Source organism: Myxocyprinus asiaticus, chromosome 42 (genome assembly GCF_019703515.2).
Source record: "Myxocyprinus asiaticus isolate MX2 ecotype Aquarium Trade chromosome 42, UBuf_Myxa_2, whole genome shotgun sequence".
NCBI classification, from domain to species: Eukaryota; Metazoa; Chordata; class Actinopteri; order Cypriniformes; family Catostomidae; genus Myxocyprinus; species Myxocyprinus asiaticus.
In genome coordinates, this window is record NC_059385.1 from 13,869,008 (window position 1) to 13,885,416 (window position 16,409).

Below are 16,409 nucleotides of genomic sequence, written 5' to 3' on the forward strand. Positions count from 1 at the left end.
GAATGCCCAATTCCCACTACTTAGTAGGTCCTCATGGTGGCACGGTTACTTACCTCAATCCGGGTGGCGGAGGACAAGTCTCAGTTGCCTCTGCTTCTGAGACCGCCAATCCGCGCATCTCATCACGTGGCTCGTTGTACATGACACTGCGGAGACTCCGCATGTGGAGGCTCATGCTACCCTCCGCGATCCACGCACAATTTACCACATGCCCCATTGAGAGCGAGAGTCACTAATCGCGACCACGAGGTGGTTACCCCATGTGACTCTACCCTCCCTAGCAACCGGGCCAATTTGGTTTCTTAGGAGACCTGGCTGGAGTGTCAGTGTCAATACTCGCTGAGCTACCCAGCACCCCCCTCCTCCAATCAAGAAACCAAGATTCAAGTACATTAAGGCTAAAGGTTGTCTAATGGAAGCCTGCCGTGTGATTGTCAAAGCAGCCTGTATTAGGTTTCTGAGTATTGAGATATGCGTGTAGTCTTAACATGCAGTGTTCTGTTTAAGTACACAAAACAGAGATCAAGAGTGTAAACAGTGATCCCTTTCTGTCTAATGTAGCAATAAGAAAATAAAACCACAAACTTGTATGAGGAAAATGGTGTTGTGCCAGATCTTACCCCTCTTAGACCCCAAGGGTTAGCCGCTTGTAATGCCTGATCCAAAAGTCTTCTACAAAGGTTTGAAGGTCTGTGATTATGTGCATAATATCTTGCGTAGGGTTGAAAAATTGCATAGAGTATGATAGTTTAGCAGGCTAATCGGTTAGCAGTGAGCGAAGCTATCAGGCTAGTCGGTTAGCTTGCTAACCACAGGCTAACTGAAAAAAAAAAAAAAAAAAATTAACCATTCGTAGCTTCAGTTTTATAAAGCGATGTGCGATATGTAAATTGAAAGACATCAACTGATGTACTTTGATTGTCAAGACAACATATTAACAAGCAATATTGTATGTTTTCTACCCAGGCACTAAATCAAGTACCTAAAAAAAGTTTTTAGAATCGCTTTGGGGTCCCAGGGGGGTTAGATTTGGCACAGCAACATCTGTATAACCACTATACAGCCGCTTTTAAAGAATAACTGCTATATAACCGTTTTCACATGCTAGTTTCACCCTGTCAGCTCCAAGCATAGTTCGTAAAGAATGACTGACTCCACAAAGACGATGGCCCTTAGTGGTGAGATGGACGTGAAGCATCATGTAAGGAGAAAAGCAGTGATGTAATTCATGGCAAGTAGGTTAACTTCTCTTACCAGCCGAGTCTGTGCTGTTGGTGGCTGATCTATTGCCGAACACAGAATCAAAGTCGACGTTAAGGCCTGTTAAGCTGGGAGGCTGGGCAGCGGGAGGTGCAGAGAACCCTGTGTTAGAGAAACAAGGTCAAAAAAAGAGAGGGAAAAAAATAAAAAAGCACAGGCTGGTTCATCTACTTCACATGTTTGAGTATTGGAGAACAGGAAGAAAACAGAGCAACTCTGAAACATTGGTTAATGTTTTCTTTCAGTTCATGTGCGATGCATCATTGGCACCATTAATTTAAATGGATTGATTGCGTTTTAGTCGACAGACTCACTTCCAAAAGTAGTCAGATGTTTCACACAGTTAGCCCAGGGCAACTGACTCATAGTTCCCGGGAAACCATTATAAACATGTTTGTACAAACAAAAAAGCAGCTATTTAACTCCTGCAATCAAAAGTTTTCGAAACCACAGACAATTGTCTCTGTTCTTAACCTCTACATACAGTTCATCATGTCAACTTGTCTTGTCAGATGAAAGCCCTTCATTTCATAAACCTACTTCACAATCTCTGTAAACTCAAAAGTTAATGTTTTCAGTTTTCAACTAGTATTCTAAACAAGTATAAGCCTGTTTAGGTAAAGTAATAAATTTAAAGTGGCATTAAAGGCAAGTGTGTAATTTTAGTGTGTAAGTGTAATTTTGGTCGTAATGTGTCTATAATGCAAGGTAGATAATATGCGAGATCTCTTATTATGCGGAGACAACTATAATTAAGCCATTCGTAGGTACTGTGGCACTATAAAAATATTGCTCCGTTGCTCTCTCGGTATCCCGACCAACCCTTCATTGGCTAAACCAATGGCATGAGTTCTATGGTGTGACTATCTGTTTTCTGACAATGGTTGACAGGGGGAGTGTTCGGGAACTCTGTTTGACAATGGTCATTATTTTTACATAATTTTTGTTTGGTGACACCAGTGGTGCAGAAATTACACATTTTACCATTAGTTAATGATTGACAAAAAATGCTTGGAAACACTTAGCAAACTTAAACCAATTGCCGAGCGTCTTAATTGATCACAAACCTGTTCCTACCAGCTCAAAAAAAGAAAAAGACAAGAAATGGCTAAACGAGAGAGAGAGAGAGAGAGAGAGAGAGAGAGAGAGAGGAGACTGAAGTTGCAGCACCTACCTCCGAATAGTCCAGCTACAGCAGAGGGCTCTGAGTGGAAGAGAGGAGTGTTAGGGTAGGCAGCTGGAGAGCAGAACGAGTCTGACAGGCCCCGAAACAGAAGAAGAGAGCCAGAGATGGGGAAATTAGTGAAGTGAGACAGAAAACCATATGTAATAAAAACCTAAATTAAATAGCAGGAAAAAAAGTTCAGTATAGCCTAATCTATATTCAGGTTAAGGAGGACGGAATTATGACAACCCTGCAAAAAAAATCCAGCTTAAACCTGCCTGAGCTGGTTTGCTGATCTTAGCTGTTCTTCCTGCCTGGTTAGGTTAGTCTGTTGGCTGGCAGGGGTTTTGGTACACCTACTAGCAGGTCTCATCAGCAAGAAACCAGCTAAACACCAACTTGGCCTGGGTGGAAGACCAGCTAGACCAGCTGAATACCATCTTGGCCAGGCTGTGAGACCAGCTAGACCAGTTTCAACAAGCTTGGTCAGGGTGGGAGACCAGCTAGACGAGTTTAGACCAACTTGGCTAGGATGTGAGACCAACTAGACCAGCTTAAACATGCTTGGCCAGGCTGGGAGATCAGAAAGGTCAAGTGAAGACCTACTTCGCCAGTCTAAGAGACCAGCTAGATAATCTTAAATCAGTCAAGACCAGCAAATTAGCTTAGGCTGTATTTTTTTTTTTTTTTGCAGGGAAAATTATTTGGGGTAATTTGGGGTAAAAGGCATCCCAAAGGGGAAACCGCAGAGGCTTACTCTGCAGGGCAAAATGTCATTGTTTCCTGAGGTCAGAAAACATACGTCACACTTATGTGGCGTCTGTACCTGTGAGGAAGAAGCCCATCTGAGCAGTGGGCTCGACAGGTGATGCAATGGATGAGCTTGAATCAATAAAGGGATTGTAATAATCTGGAGAACCAAGAAATGACATTGACATTTGGGAAAAACTTTGAAACTTAACACTCTAACGAGGGAGGAACAAAAATGATAAAGAAGAAAAACAAGAAAGGCAGCAAAGCACTTAGCGAAACCAAGCAAAAATGAAGTACTTGTTTTTGAGTTAGGTGGTCCAGAGAACCCCAAACTATTTTGTAAGGGAAAAAAGGATCACCAAACTAAAAAAGGGTGCATGTATTTTAAGCAGTTAATTTTGGCTTTAACAGCAGCCATTCTCAGGAATACTGACACTTATGTATTCATATTATAATAGACCATAATAAAGCCAGCACACCAAATTACAGCTGTCCAAACACAAAGACGCTTTACAGCAGCAACAAACCATCTGTCTGTCCCTGTCTAAAACAATACTGTTCACTGTGGGAGAATAATAAATAACGTCCCCAGCATAGAACAAACTCACAGAAGCTAAACTTCCTTTATTGCTTTACAGAATTGCAATCAAAGAAAAGACACACACAGGCCGTGTTTCAAAACCTAGGCTGTTCAACAGAACACCACTACTCTTCCTATTTCTGCTGTATGTCGAATATATCATGTGCATAGCACAAAGATTTTACGTATGCATAGAATAGCTGGATTACCCATTACATTTGCCAAAATGTGCAGTATAACACAAGGAATATTTTAATTCCAAAAATGCAATTCATTACACTTTTTCCAATTCCAGTGTGACGAATTAACCAAAAAGTAATATCCGCTATGATCTGTATCATTTTTTCTTGACTCATTATTTGATTACAAAGAGTTGAGGCATTTTTACATAAAATAGGATTTAAAAAACAAATATAAATTTTTATTAGAAAATTACTGGACGGGGCACTCACAGAATTAAACAAGCACATACAGTAATTGCACATTATGTCTTGACAATGATGTACCATAATTCAATTTTAAATATTTGTTGTTGCATAATGTATACCTTTTAACCCACTATTTCTTTTTTTTAATCATAGGCAGTATTCAGTGCATACTGCTTAACATTCCGAACATAGCCTTAGTGAGCTGCCTACATAGGCATTTTGGGCATCAGGTGCATTCGAACAACTGATTCAAGTGCTGTCTAGGTAGGCTGCTCACTAGGTTTTGAGATACAGCCTGTGTGAACTTGAGACTCAGGTATCAGATACTGTAAGGGCTAACTAAGGTCACAGCTTTTGTTCTGCCCTGCAGGTCTTTGCATACTTGGTGCCGTGGAGCTTTCAGGATGAAAATGAGAGTGGAGGGAAAACAGACCAGTGCACAGCAGGCAAAAACCAAACTAACAGAGCACTACATGAGAAAAAAAAAGAACAGCCATTTACCACCAAACATTTCATGACTTGGTGTCCTAGAAGAAAAACTAACAGCATCTGAAGACACAACAGGATCAACAACAGGTTTTGTAAGGAAAGGATTTAAGTTTGGAATGGAGTCGTCAACGGCTTCTGTAGACGTGAAAGGATCTACATGGCCAAAGAAAAGACACAAACAGAAAATAACAGGAAGAGGTTAGAAATACAAAGACAGAAAAAGAGAAAGCATGCAAACAGAGACTTAAAGAGACACATGAGGTGGAGGCCGTTTAGTCTAGACTTTAGAATGCATTCACATACAGACGTTTTTAGACTTCAAATGTAAATACTCCACCGCTGCACAAAACTGAATGAGACACCCGACATGGGTTGTAATGAATATGTAACACGTAAATGCATGCATCTAACATAAATGGAGAGGAATGATGGGTTCTTTGAATCATCGTAAATATTGGCTGTCTCTAGATGTCAGACTAAAGTTGTACTTTTAAAGCTTTCAAGTTGTTCTTATGTAATAAAACAAGGCAAAGACCAAAGTCAGATCATTAAAAACAACATGAAATGGCATTAGCAATGCATTTAACTTCTCAAATGTGACATACTTCTGGGTCAAACAGTATATTCAGCTGGAAATGATGTACGGGACTTGATTTTGTCCATCAAGATTTGATTGGATCGGGATTGTTAGACTATAATGTTATTGGCCAACATTACTTTCCCCGTCCATGCCACCTTGATGACATCACCAGAATAGTTGTTTCAGAAGAGGAAAAAATATATAAATTTTTTTAAAGATTATGAAAACAAACTTTCTTTAGAACTGCATGCACTGATCATGCAAAAAAAGAACACTGACATTTATTAACAAGGTAAATGGGGTACATTTTGATTTCATGTCATCTTTAAAAACAATTCTTTCAAAATCAAAAAGATGTCTTAAAAAAACACTTGACACTACATGGTCGGTAAGGCCTAAATTGAACCCAGGCAAAAGAGCTTCAATTTACATCTCTGTAAAACGTTCTGTGAAAGTTGCTGAGTGTGTTTTATGCAGTGTAATCCAATAAAGAATGAAAGCTGCAGGCTTTTTTTCTAGATCTGGTTGGCATATAATGGAAGTCAATATTACATCAGTTCCACCATGTTAAATATTATGTTACATACCATATCAGCACTTTGGTTAATTATTAGACCCTCGTTTATCAGACTACAGATTATATGTAATATTAAAAAATTTAAAAGTTAGTTCTGGTCCTCGAATCTGATTGGACGAGAGACGTTCCATGAGTACTGATGGTCTCACACCATCAGCACTTGGACATTTCACTGTTTGGATCACTCTGCTTGTGTTCGTGCCGTTCTAAACTAAAGTGTAAGAGCAGTGCAGATGTGTTAAGAGCCATCTGTCTCTTTAGATTTAATTGTGACATTACACATTTTAGCCAGCAGGTGGCAGCAAAAGACAATTTTTGTGTGTAATATGAGCCAGTTGGTGACGTGAAGTGAGTCAGCATCACTCAGTGTTTATATTCAACAGCACTCCGTAATCGCTCATATTACTACTACAGTACTAAAGCTAGGAAATAGCTTTAAACAGCTTTAAACTAACAACTTCAGCATTAAGGCTCATCACAGCTGACAGACATAACAGACTGATTAATTACACAAATTCACGGCGCTTACCTCTTACCGGACTTTCCACATTGGAGAGAAAATACTGTTCAAAATGGCAGAGGAGATTGCAGTTTCTATAGTGAAAGATTCTTGCGCACCAGCTACCGCAATATAGGGAGGAATACCCTGATTGAACGGCTATTTTTCCACAGAGAAAATAAGATGCATTTCACCAAAATGACATTATCTTCAGAAAGCTGACTAACAGACTACAGCATCATCAACAGGTGATCGCACACGCTCTCTCTCTCTCTCTCACACACACACACACACAAACACATCCTTGTTTTTACAATAATATGTTTGAAAAAGCCCAAGCCGTGACACTAGTAGTTCTTTAGTGATGTTTTTGAGAGGCTTGGACGCATCATTTGACGCATCACCTTTAATGTACGATACAATCGTCTAAAGTAAAGCTCTTATTTAAGCAAGATCACACGAGCAAGAGAGCGATATGGCCCTAAATCAGCACTGCTGTGATTACCTATGGCACTCGGCCTGTGGCTGAATCACAGCAGTGCCGATGTAGGGCCATATCGCTCTCTTGCTCGTGTGATCTTGCTTAAATAAGAGCTTTACTTTAGACGATTGTATCGTACATTAAAGGGATAGTTCACACAAAAATGAAAATTCTGTAATAATTTACTCACCCTCATGCTGTTCCAAACCCGTATGACTTTTTTCCATAAAACACAAAAGGAAATGACAGACAGAAAACAGACACCCCCTAACATTTTCCGTGTGTTCCACGGAAGAACAAAAGTCATAGCCGTTTGGAACATGAGGGTGAGTAAATAAAATCAGAATTTACATTTTTGAGAGAACTATTCATTTAAAGTTCAGAGAGAACATTCATAGTTTCAATTTCAGAGGAGGAGAAGACAATGTTGACATAAGCTTGATTACTTTCCGATGCATATTAATGCAGATCTGTTAGTTCTTGTGGTGTGACCCGCTCACCTCCCCATGTGTTGGTTAAAGGCAGGCCGGTGGAGAGAGGCAGGGAGGGCTGGAACGCTGGCTGCAAGTCCAACAGATCGTTCGGAACCTTTGGAGTACTGGAGCCAGACAAGCACCAAGACACACACACACACACACGGGCACACACACACACACACACACACTGCATTACATTCATGTTTTCCATTAAAACGGCAGTCTAAGTGCCAAGCATTTCACAGTCATATAGCAAAGACTGTGAAAGTGCTTAGAGTTGACTTAAGAGACTTAAGAGATGGAGGAAATTCACATGGAGTCTAAACCTCCTTCACAGCCAAATCCTGAGCAGGAATTCACATACAGTGCAAACAAGAAACAGAGATGTTTTTTTTTTTTTTTAAGCTAGACTGTCAAATTGTACAGTTCTGGGACAATGGAGACTGCTCTGATTTTGCAAATCTAGACCATGCACCTGGACACCATAATATATGTTTAGACATACAGTAAGGGCACAAGTGGTTTAGACCATTTTATGGCGATTTGTAGTAATTCTAAAGCTTGGCAGCCACAGTCATCATTCACTTTCATTAAATGGAAAAGAGTAGACTAGGATAATTCTCAAATATTCACCTTTTGTGTCCCATGGAAGACAGAAAGTCTAACAGGTTTGTAATGACACGATGAGTAAACAAATGACAGAATTTTCATTATTTGGTGAACTATTCCTTTCAGTGAGCCACATGGAGTCTCTCTTACTTGTTAGTGAAGCTACTAGGTGTGGAGAACAGGTCAATGGCTGGGGCGGTGCTGATGGTGCCTGTCGTCGTGGAAACCGGTGAGGCAGCGGTCGTGGAGGACATGGAGGGATTCTTGGAGAGTTCCTTCAGACGCTGCTCCTGAGTGATGAGTGGGCCAAAGTGTGTACCATGTTAATTGGATGCTTAAATGCAATTATACTTTTAAAGCAATAGTTCACCCAAAAATGAAAACTCACTCTCAAGTTGTTCCAAACCCATATTACTTTTTTCCATGGAACACAAAACAAGATGCATGGTAGAATGCTAGGGACTGACAGCCACAGTCACCATTCAATATCACAGCACTGATAAAAGATGTAATGAAAGTGAATGGGGACTGCGGCCAACATTCTGTATAAAATAAATTACAAATTCTGTGTTGCACATAAGAAAAAAAAAGTCCTACAGGTTTGAAGGTGAGCAAATGATGACAGAATTTTAGTTTTTGGGTGAACCATCCCTCTAACAATTAAAAAACATTATTTTGTAGAGGGCTGTGACATACTTTAAGTGCTTTTAATCGAGCCTGCTCCTCTTCCAGAGCGGCCTGCTTTTCCCTCTCATCAACTTTGGTGAAAGAGATACCCGTGTTGGCCAGGGAGGACACAGCGTTGGACAGGGTACTGGCTCTGTGAGGGGGAGAAATGTTCAGACAGAGGAACTGATACAGTAAACATGCCAGTGTGAAAATGCTTGGCTGGCATAAGTGGACGTTACCGCTACTAGCATTAACAGAAAGCACATTTTTACTGCTTCCGCTACAGGAACCAACTGTGACCCCGGACTTCCACAAAAAGAGTCAGTGTCAGCAAAGATTGTATTTTTTTAGCCAATGTCCAAACTGCAAGTCATCAAATTCATGTACATTCTTCAACCAATAAAAACACATTTAAGCTATATAAAATGAAACAGTCATTTTTTAAACACAGTGGGGTCCGGACACTTGAGGCCACTAGTGAAAATGATTATGTTTTGCAATTTTCAAAACATTTTCCATTACAAATTATATTACAAGCATAACAATTAAAGTGAAAAGTTGAATTGAAAAATTAACATGAATTTCTTTTGTATTTGGTTTGTCCCGCTTTTGCATTAATGAGAGCATGCACTCAAGCTGGCATGGACTCCACAAGTTGATGATGATCCATGTTATTGCAGCATGTTTTGAGAATGTTTCAAAGAGCATCTTGTGTGGAAACAGGAAAATCTGACCTTTTGTACAAAGTACTTAACATGGTCACATGTCACATATTTACTTATATTTTATTAGTGATGTAGAAATCTTAAATATTTCTTATTTATTTTAACTCATTCATTTGAGGTAAAACTTTTCAAGTTTAAATTAGGTTTTAAATATTAGATTCTCAATGTGGACTCGGACACTGTTGTCTGTAGACACTAAAAGTCTAAGGATTTGGAGAAATATTGACTACTTCATAGCAGCAGAAGTCTGTTTTCTGCATACAAATCAATGCAACACTCTTAAAAACTGCTTTGGGAACTTTTAACTTGACACAAAACTCCCTGAAAAACCTCTCCCACACACACAAGCTTGGCACATCCGAAAGTGGCATACACTTGCAGAATTCAGAGCTGGAGCAAAACAACCCCCTCACACATGGGAAAAGTTCAAAATTAACTGTTTGGAAATGACTGTACCTGCTGGCGGCTGTGGAGTCTTTAACCTTTTTCCCCTCTAATGAAGCCAAGTGCTGCTCCAGGGCATCCAGAAGACTACTGGGGGCCTGGAGGAATGGAGATATTACATTAGCTTTCAGGCAAATGAACACTACGGATCACAGGGCAAAAACATGCAGACGCACACACAAATATACGTACAAAAGACACATACGCACAAACACGGTGCGCATGCAAAGGTACATTAAAATAATCATAAGGAGACAAAGCTGGCTCCGAACACAGAGAGAAAAGAGTGAGATGCAGGTACTTACACAAACTGTAAACTGAAAATGGGAAAGATAAGGAAAAGATACAGAATATAAAAGTGGTACTTAGAAAATGTAAAGTAGAAAAGCAGTGTAAACAGACCCTGAAAAGTTTGTAAACATAAAAATCTGCGGAAAATACATAACTTTCGGTGCAAAATAAAACAAATGGAAAAAACAGGGCTCAACGCTAAGTATTGGCAATAAGGACGGGCCAATGTGAGAGGTTTAGGACTGCCACAAGCCCAATCGGATAGTGCCGTTTACCTTATAATGTACAGCATTTATTTTGTTTGTGTACAGTTCAAGTCAGCTTGCATTATAATGTACAGCTATTATTCAGTTTGTGTACAGTACAGTTAATGTCAGTTTGCATTATAAATGTACAGCTATGGGGGGCCTGGATGGCTCAACGAGTAAAGACGCTCACTACCACCCCTGGAGTTGCGAGGTTGAATCAGGGCGTGCTGAGCGACTCCAGCCAGGTCACCTAAGCAACCAAATTGGCCCGGTTGCTAGGGAGGGTAGAGTCACATGGGGTAACCTCCTCCTGGTCGCTATAATATGGTTCTCGCTCTCGGTGGGGCACGTGGTGAGTTGTGCATGGATGCCGCGGAGAATAGCGTGAAGCCTCCACACGCGCTATGTCTCCGTGGTAACGCGCTCAACATGCCACGTGATAAGATGCGTGGATTGACGTCTCAGACGCGGAGGCAACTGAGATTAGTCCCCCGCCACCCGGATTGAGGTGAGTCACTACGCCACCACGAGGACTTGGGCATTCCAAATTGGGGAGTTTTTTTGTTATTAAAAATAACAAAAAAACTTTTTTTTACAGCTATTATTCAGTTTGTATACAGTTCAGGTCAGTCTGCGTTATAATTTAGAGCTATTATTCAGTTTGTGTACAGTACAGTTAAAGTCAGCTTGCATTATAATGTTAAGTTACTATTCAGTTTGTATACAGTTCAAGTCAGTTTGCGTTATAATTTACAGCCATTATTCAGTTTGTGTACAGTTCAAACAACTTGGCATTACAATTTACAGCTATTATTCAGTTTGTGTACAGATCAAACAACTTGGCATTATAATTTACAGCTATTTTTCAGTTTGTGAACAATTAAAATCAGTCTGCATTATAATTTACATCTATTATTCAGTCAGTTTTTTTTTTTTTGTTGCAAATTCTAAAACAATCCTGAAACTGTTTACTCTAAATTTGTCTTGCAAAGACAAAATTAAAAAAAAAAAAAATTTAAAACAAATTTACTATTTAAAAAAAATTAAAAAATATAATAATAATAATAATAATAATAATAATCCTCAACTCACCTAAACTTCTCTCTCATCTACAAATTAAATTAAAGCATGGATTCTTAATGCCCAACACTTGCAGTTTTACAAACAAACCATGTTCATATTAAAGGGATAGTTCACCCAAAAATAATTTTTTATTTATTTGATCATTTACAGTACTCTCCCTCATGCCATCCCAGATGTGTATGACTTACTTTCTTCTGCAGAACACAAACGAAGATCTTCAGTTGATTCTAAAAATGCAAGTGAATGGTGACCATAACTCAGAAGGTCCAAAAAGTATATAAAGGCAGCGTAAAAGTAATCCATACGACTCCAGTGGTTAAATCCATGTCTTCAGAAGTAATATGATAGGTGTGAATGAGAAACAGATCAATATTTAAATCCTTTTTTACTGTAAATCTCCACCTTTGACCAGCCCCAACCAGTAAGTGGCTGAATGTGCAAGTCACTTCCACACTACAATGTGGAAGTGAAAGTGAAGATTACAGTAAAAAAAAGAACTTAAATACTGATCTGTTCCTCACTCACACCAATCATATTGCTTCTGAAGATATGGATTTAACCAGTGGAGTCGTATGGATTACTTTTATGCTGCCCTTATGTCCTTTTTTGGCCTTCTGAGTTCTGATCACCATTTACTTGCATTGTGAGGACCCACAGAGCTGAAATATTCTTCTAAAAATCTTCGTTTGTGTTCTGCAGAAGAAAGAAAGTCATACGTATCTGGGATGGCATGAGGGTGAGTAAATGATAAGAACATTTATATTTTTGGGTGAACTATACCTTTAATATTGTGTATTCTGAAGAAGTCAAAAGCTAGTTGTCTTACAAGAAAAAAAATGAAAACCTAAACATTTTGGTCATCTCTGAAAGTGTAATGCCTGACCTATAAACCTTCTACAGTGTCACACCTTCATTTGCTGTATAAATCAAGCACTAAAGAGAGTTTCCCCCACCAACTCCCCCACCGGTGTCATGCAGAGATGTCCGCATGCGCTGAGCACAACAGGTCTGCGTTCTGCAGCCGCACATTATATGCACAAGCAAATTAGCTGCAGTTCTAGAACTCCCAGATGGATTGAGAATCATGTTAAGAACTGAGAAATTGAGCCGAACTGAGATTTGAGAGTTCTAAAACTTGTGCACGTTTTACTCTAGTGTAGCCATGCTAGGTTTGGGGGCCAGAGTGGCAGGTTGTGTCAAGTAGAAACCAGTAGCCAGAAAGTGAACACACTCAGTCCAGAGTGGCAGAGAGCTACAGTAGGTCAATGTGAGTTTCTCAAAATCAAGGCCAATATATCTGTGTCCTCACCTGTGACAGGTCCGGTATGTCCCCTCGGTCGATGCCAACTTGCTGTAATGAGTGAGAACGGAAAAAGTGCAATCGTTAATGTGTGACCCATGTGTATCAGCTTACTACATAAGCCGAGACTCCCACTTTGCAGGATACCCCATCTTACCTCTGCAACTTTGAGAAATTCTGAGATTCTCGTCATTCGAGTGAGGAATTTTTTGTAGATGTCAAGGCCCTCTTTACACTGGGCTTTCTTCATGTCAAAGTATTTCTCTGCAAACGCAACAAGGAATGAAGTCAGATTTTTAGATCGCTAGCTTTTTGGAGTTATGCATGGCATTTGTCGTCACAACTTGACCCGGAACGGCATGCGCTAGCATGTCACTCTCACGCAGGAACTCTCATATATCACGCAAACACCAAACAAAGCCAACAAATCCAGCTTGGCCCCGTTTCTAGAGTTGTCCAACACAAACACAGGCATCTCTAGGTATTGATCTTGAACAACAAACTAACACCCTGTGATAAGGTGATGTCACAATGTTCTGGTTAACCTAGTTTCACCTTCCTCTCGTGCTAATCATCCATACAAGCGTAATTTGTTCAATCCATTGGCATTTTTACTGCCTTAAGCAATGAATTTGGAAATTCTTTGCCAAACAAAAAACATTTTTACAGCTGAAGTGTGCAATGTCTGCGCCACTAGTGTAACCAAGCGGAACTGCAAAAATAATGACTGTTTTCAAAAATGTTTATGTTGCGCTTCAGGGTTGGTCGGGATGCTCAAAAAACAGAGAATTGTTTTAATAGTGCCAGAGAGCCACAGTGTTTGCACGTTTCAGGTAAATAAACCTACAAATGACTTATGTCTTGTGTATTAAGATGGGATCTGAGAAAGTATTTTAACATTGAAAAACCACACACTTCAGCTTTAAGAACACTGAAATATGCATAACCCAAGGAAGGGTTCCTTTTATGAGCAACAACTCCCAGGTAGTAAACAAGCATCATAAAAGTGAGTGACGAGTCCGGTCAGAGTCCTGTTCATCTGTCGATGAGTGGGCTGATATTATCAAAGCAGAACTATGACAGGTTCAAAGGTTTCTTTAACAGGAACCAACAGCAGAGATAACTGGTAAAAGCCAATAAGCAGTGCAGCCCAGAGTGAATTTGGAAAGCTCATGTAGGATAACAGCTCACCGAGCAAGTTGATGATCCCTTCGTTGTAGGCCGCAAACAGGCGGATGGCGTCTTTAAACAGCAGCATGAATGCGCCGTTAATGACCCCGTTCGTGAGCTCGTTGGCATTTACCTGCCGAGGCAAAATACACCAAATTCAATATGGCCTAAAACGAGCATGTTTCAAGAACCGAAAACCCATGCAATGATGAAAAACAAAGAGAAACAGCCAATGATGAATGCTATTTGTAAATAAGAAAAGTGTATCTTTTTGTTACAATGAACTCACATTGAAGTCGAGGAGTGCATCCATCTGGTTTTGGATAATGGGGATGGTCTTTAGTAGCTTCTCTGTGTTCATGGTTCTCATTACACCATCCGCCCTTTGATGACAAAAGTACACAATACACAATTCATTTTTCTATTGGCTAACATGCTTAAATACAATGGAATTGACAGATAGACAAAGATGAAGTGTGTAATTGCAATTTCGACTTCCCAAACACTCCACCAATTTGCCATCGGTCAAAAACAAATAGTCCCTCCCTACCCTCACTTCATTGGTTGACCTAACGCTGCTGTGTTAGGATGGTTTGGATGCTCAAACAAACAGAGCAATGTTTTGATCGCACTACAGAGTCAGTCTTTACACTTTTAGGGGAATCAACCAATGAAAAGTTGACTCTGTACATTAAACTTGGACACAAGAATGTATTTCGACATAAAAATGACACTTCACCTTTAAGAATTAGAAAACAGACATACCCTCTTTTTACTTTCGTGAAGTCAAAAGCCACTTGTCTGTATGAGACCGCCTTCTCGTTCAGGTAGCGACTGTACCTCCGGATGAAGGTGGACATGTCGTATCCTACAAGAAGAGAACATGTTGTCTTTTAACAGGTTGTCTGTTGCAATGACCCTCAAGCTCTGAACTCACTATGTTCTGATTTTAGATATTAGAAAATTTGAGTCACTGATGTTTTAGTGGAATTCGGAAAACACCAGTTCAACATAATCTAGACTCATTCCATGGCTGAGAAGAACAAACATTCAACTTTCCATAGGGTACGCTACTTAATATAACACATGAGACACAGAACCCCAGAGCTACAGTACATCTGACTGTACTAAATGACAGATCACTGTGATATGTACTAGTTTATGCTGCTAGTCATATGCCTGCTAAACATAATGTATAAAAAATTTGATTTTTACATTTTCTGAAAAAAATATAAGTGGTTCTTGCCCATGAAAATCTTCCCGTCATGATGCTGTTTCTATGTTACTAAGGGTGTTACTATGCGATTGCTGATGTGTTATAAGTGGCTGTTAATGCATTACTATGCGATTTCTAGGGTGTTCTAGGTGATTGCTATGGGGTTTTGGGTGGTTGTTACAGTCAGAATTCAAAACAGCTGATGTTGTGATGTTTTGAGAGTCAAAAGATTATGAAAAACCCTAACCCCAAGTATACACATTAGTAATAGTGATGTTTTTTGCATAGAAAATAAAACAAACTACGTATGTAGTATTACAAATACTAAATACTTTTAACAAATTCCTAGAAAAGTACTGTAAAAGGGCCAGCATCTGGGTAAATGTTAAGTATGGTAAAATGGAACAACCGAATCAGGAACTTTTAATCAAGTCAATTCATTTTCAGAAAATAGGCCCAGAGTCCTTCTTAAAAGACACTTTCTTAACTAGGGAGGCTTACTGTACTGATTCCCTAGCTGCCTCCTGTGAGTGCTGGCTGCCAGGCAGCTTGTTAACATGGGAAAAGCCTTGGGTAAATAAGCCCACTAGTGCTTTATTTTAGCTGAAAGTTGGCTGTGTAGCCAAACAGGTCCCAAAGGGGGAGTTCAGGGAGCGAGAGAGAGAGAGAGAGAGACATACAGACAGAGAGAGACAGATTCAAAATGCCTCCACTGCCTAGTCCTTCAAATACCACATCTCACTATGACTAACATAAAAAAATAAAAAAATAAAATAAAAAGTGAGAAAATCTCAAGCGGCCTCAAATACTCATCATGTCTGTGTTTGTCTTGCATTTGGATGCTCATGAAAATGGATGACACAGCTGGGATGTGTTCGGAAGAACAGAATGACTAATGAAGTGTTGGCCTGAAAGCACCTACCTTGCAACCCACTTTTGTCCAAAAAATTACTGAGGTTGAATAATGTGTTCCTGGAGGCCAGATACTGTACAAATCTCTGTAAACATAAAGGACAAAGAGTTTGGATTTAAATTGATTTATTCTGAAGTTAGTCACCATGCAAATAACTAAACAGTACTGTCAAAGCCACAAGGGTATAACTGATTGAATGAAGCAGATGTGCAGGTTTAACTACTTAAGCTTGAGCCCTAAAAAAAAAAACCTAGCTTAAACTCTGCTGAAAATGGCAACAATAAGTCTGAGTTGAGCCTGGATTTGTTTAGTCAGGCTATACTAAGCTTAACAATAAGGATGGCATGGGACCAGTGTGATTGTTTCGAGCCAGTTGACGAAACGGTCACTTGCCGTATTTGGACCAAAGCTTACATACTTTCATCTCAATGATTTGCAGTTTGTGTATTCATA

At 39.7% G+C, this 16,409-nt stretch overlaps 1 protein-coding gene across 17 annotated transcripts in view; it reads right to left on the reverse strand.

Annotated features, from left to right (window-relative positions):
• The window catches only part of LOC127432513 (phosphatidylinositol-binding clathrin assembly protein-like), a 52,595-nt gene that overhangs the window by 15,899 nt on the left and 20,287 nt on the right, over positions 1–16,409 (reverse strand). For 8 of the 17 annotated variants that reach the window (XM_051683695.1, XM_051683700.1, XM_051683694.1 and 5 more), the window contains exons 4-17: positions 15,966–16,041; positions 14,593–14,695; positions 14,117–14,210; positions 13,849–13,960; positions 12,815–12,921; positions 12,667–12,708; positions 9,748–9,833; positions 8,594–8,717; positions 8,048–8,187; positions 7,313–7,410; positions 4,688–4,828; positions 3,252–3,335; positions 2,435–2,515; positions 1,255–1,362 (exon numbers count right to left, since the gene is read on the reverse strand). In XM_051683695.1, coding sequence (XP_051539655.1) covers positions 1,255–1,362; positions 2,435–2,515; positions 3,252–3,335; positions 4,688–4,828; positions 7,313–7,410; positions 8,048–8,187; positions 8,594–8,717; positions 9,748–9,833; positions 12,667–12,708; positions 12,815–12,921; positions 13,849–13,960; positions 14,117–14,210; positions 14,593–14,695; positions 15,966–16,041 — 1,396 coding nt within the window. The remainder of the gene's footprint in view (positions 1–1,254; positions 1,363–2,434; positions 2,516–3,251; positions 3,336–4,687; positions 4,829–7,312; positions 7,411–8,047; positions 8,188–8,593; positions 8,718–9,747; positions 9,834–12,666; positions 12,709–12,814; positions 12,922–13,848; positions 13,961–14,116; positions 14,211–14,592; positions 14,696–15,965; positions 16,042–16,409) is intronic. The other 9 variants (XM_051683707.1, XM_051683706.1, XM_051683708.1 and 6 more) reach the window with 3 other exon arrangements.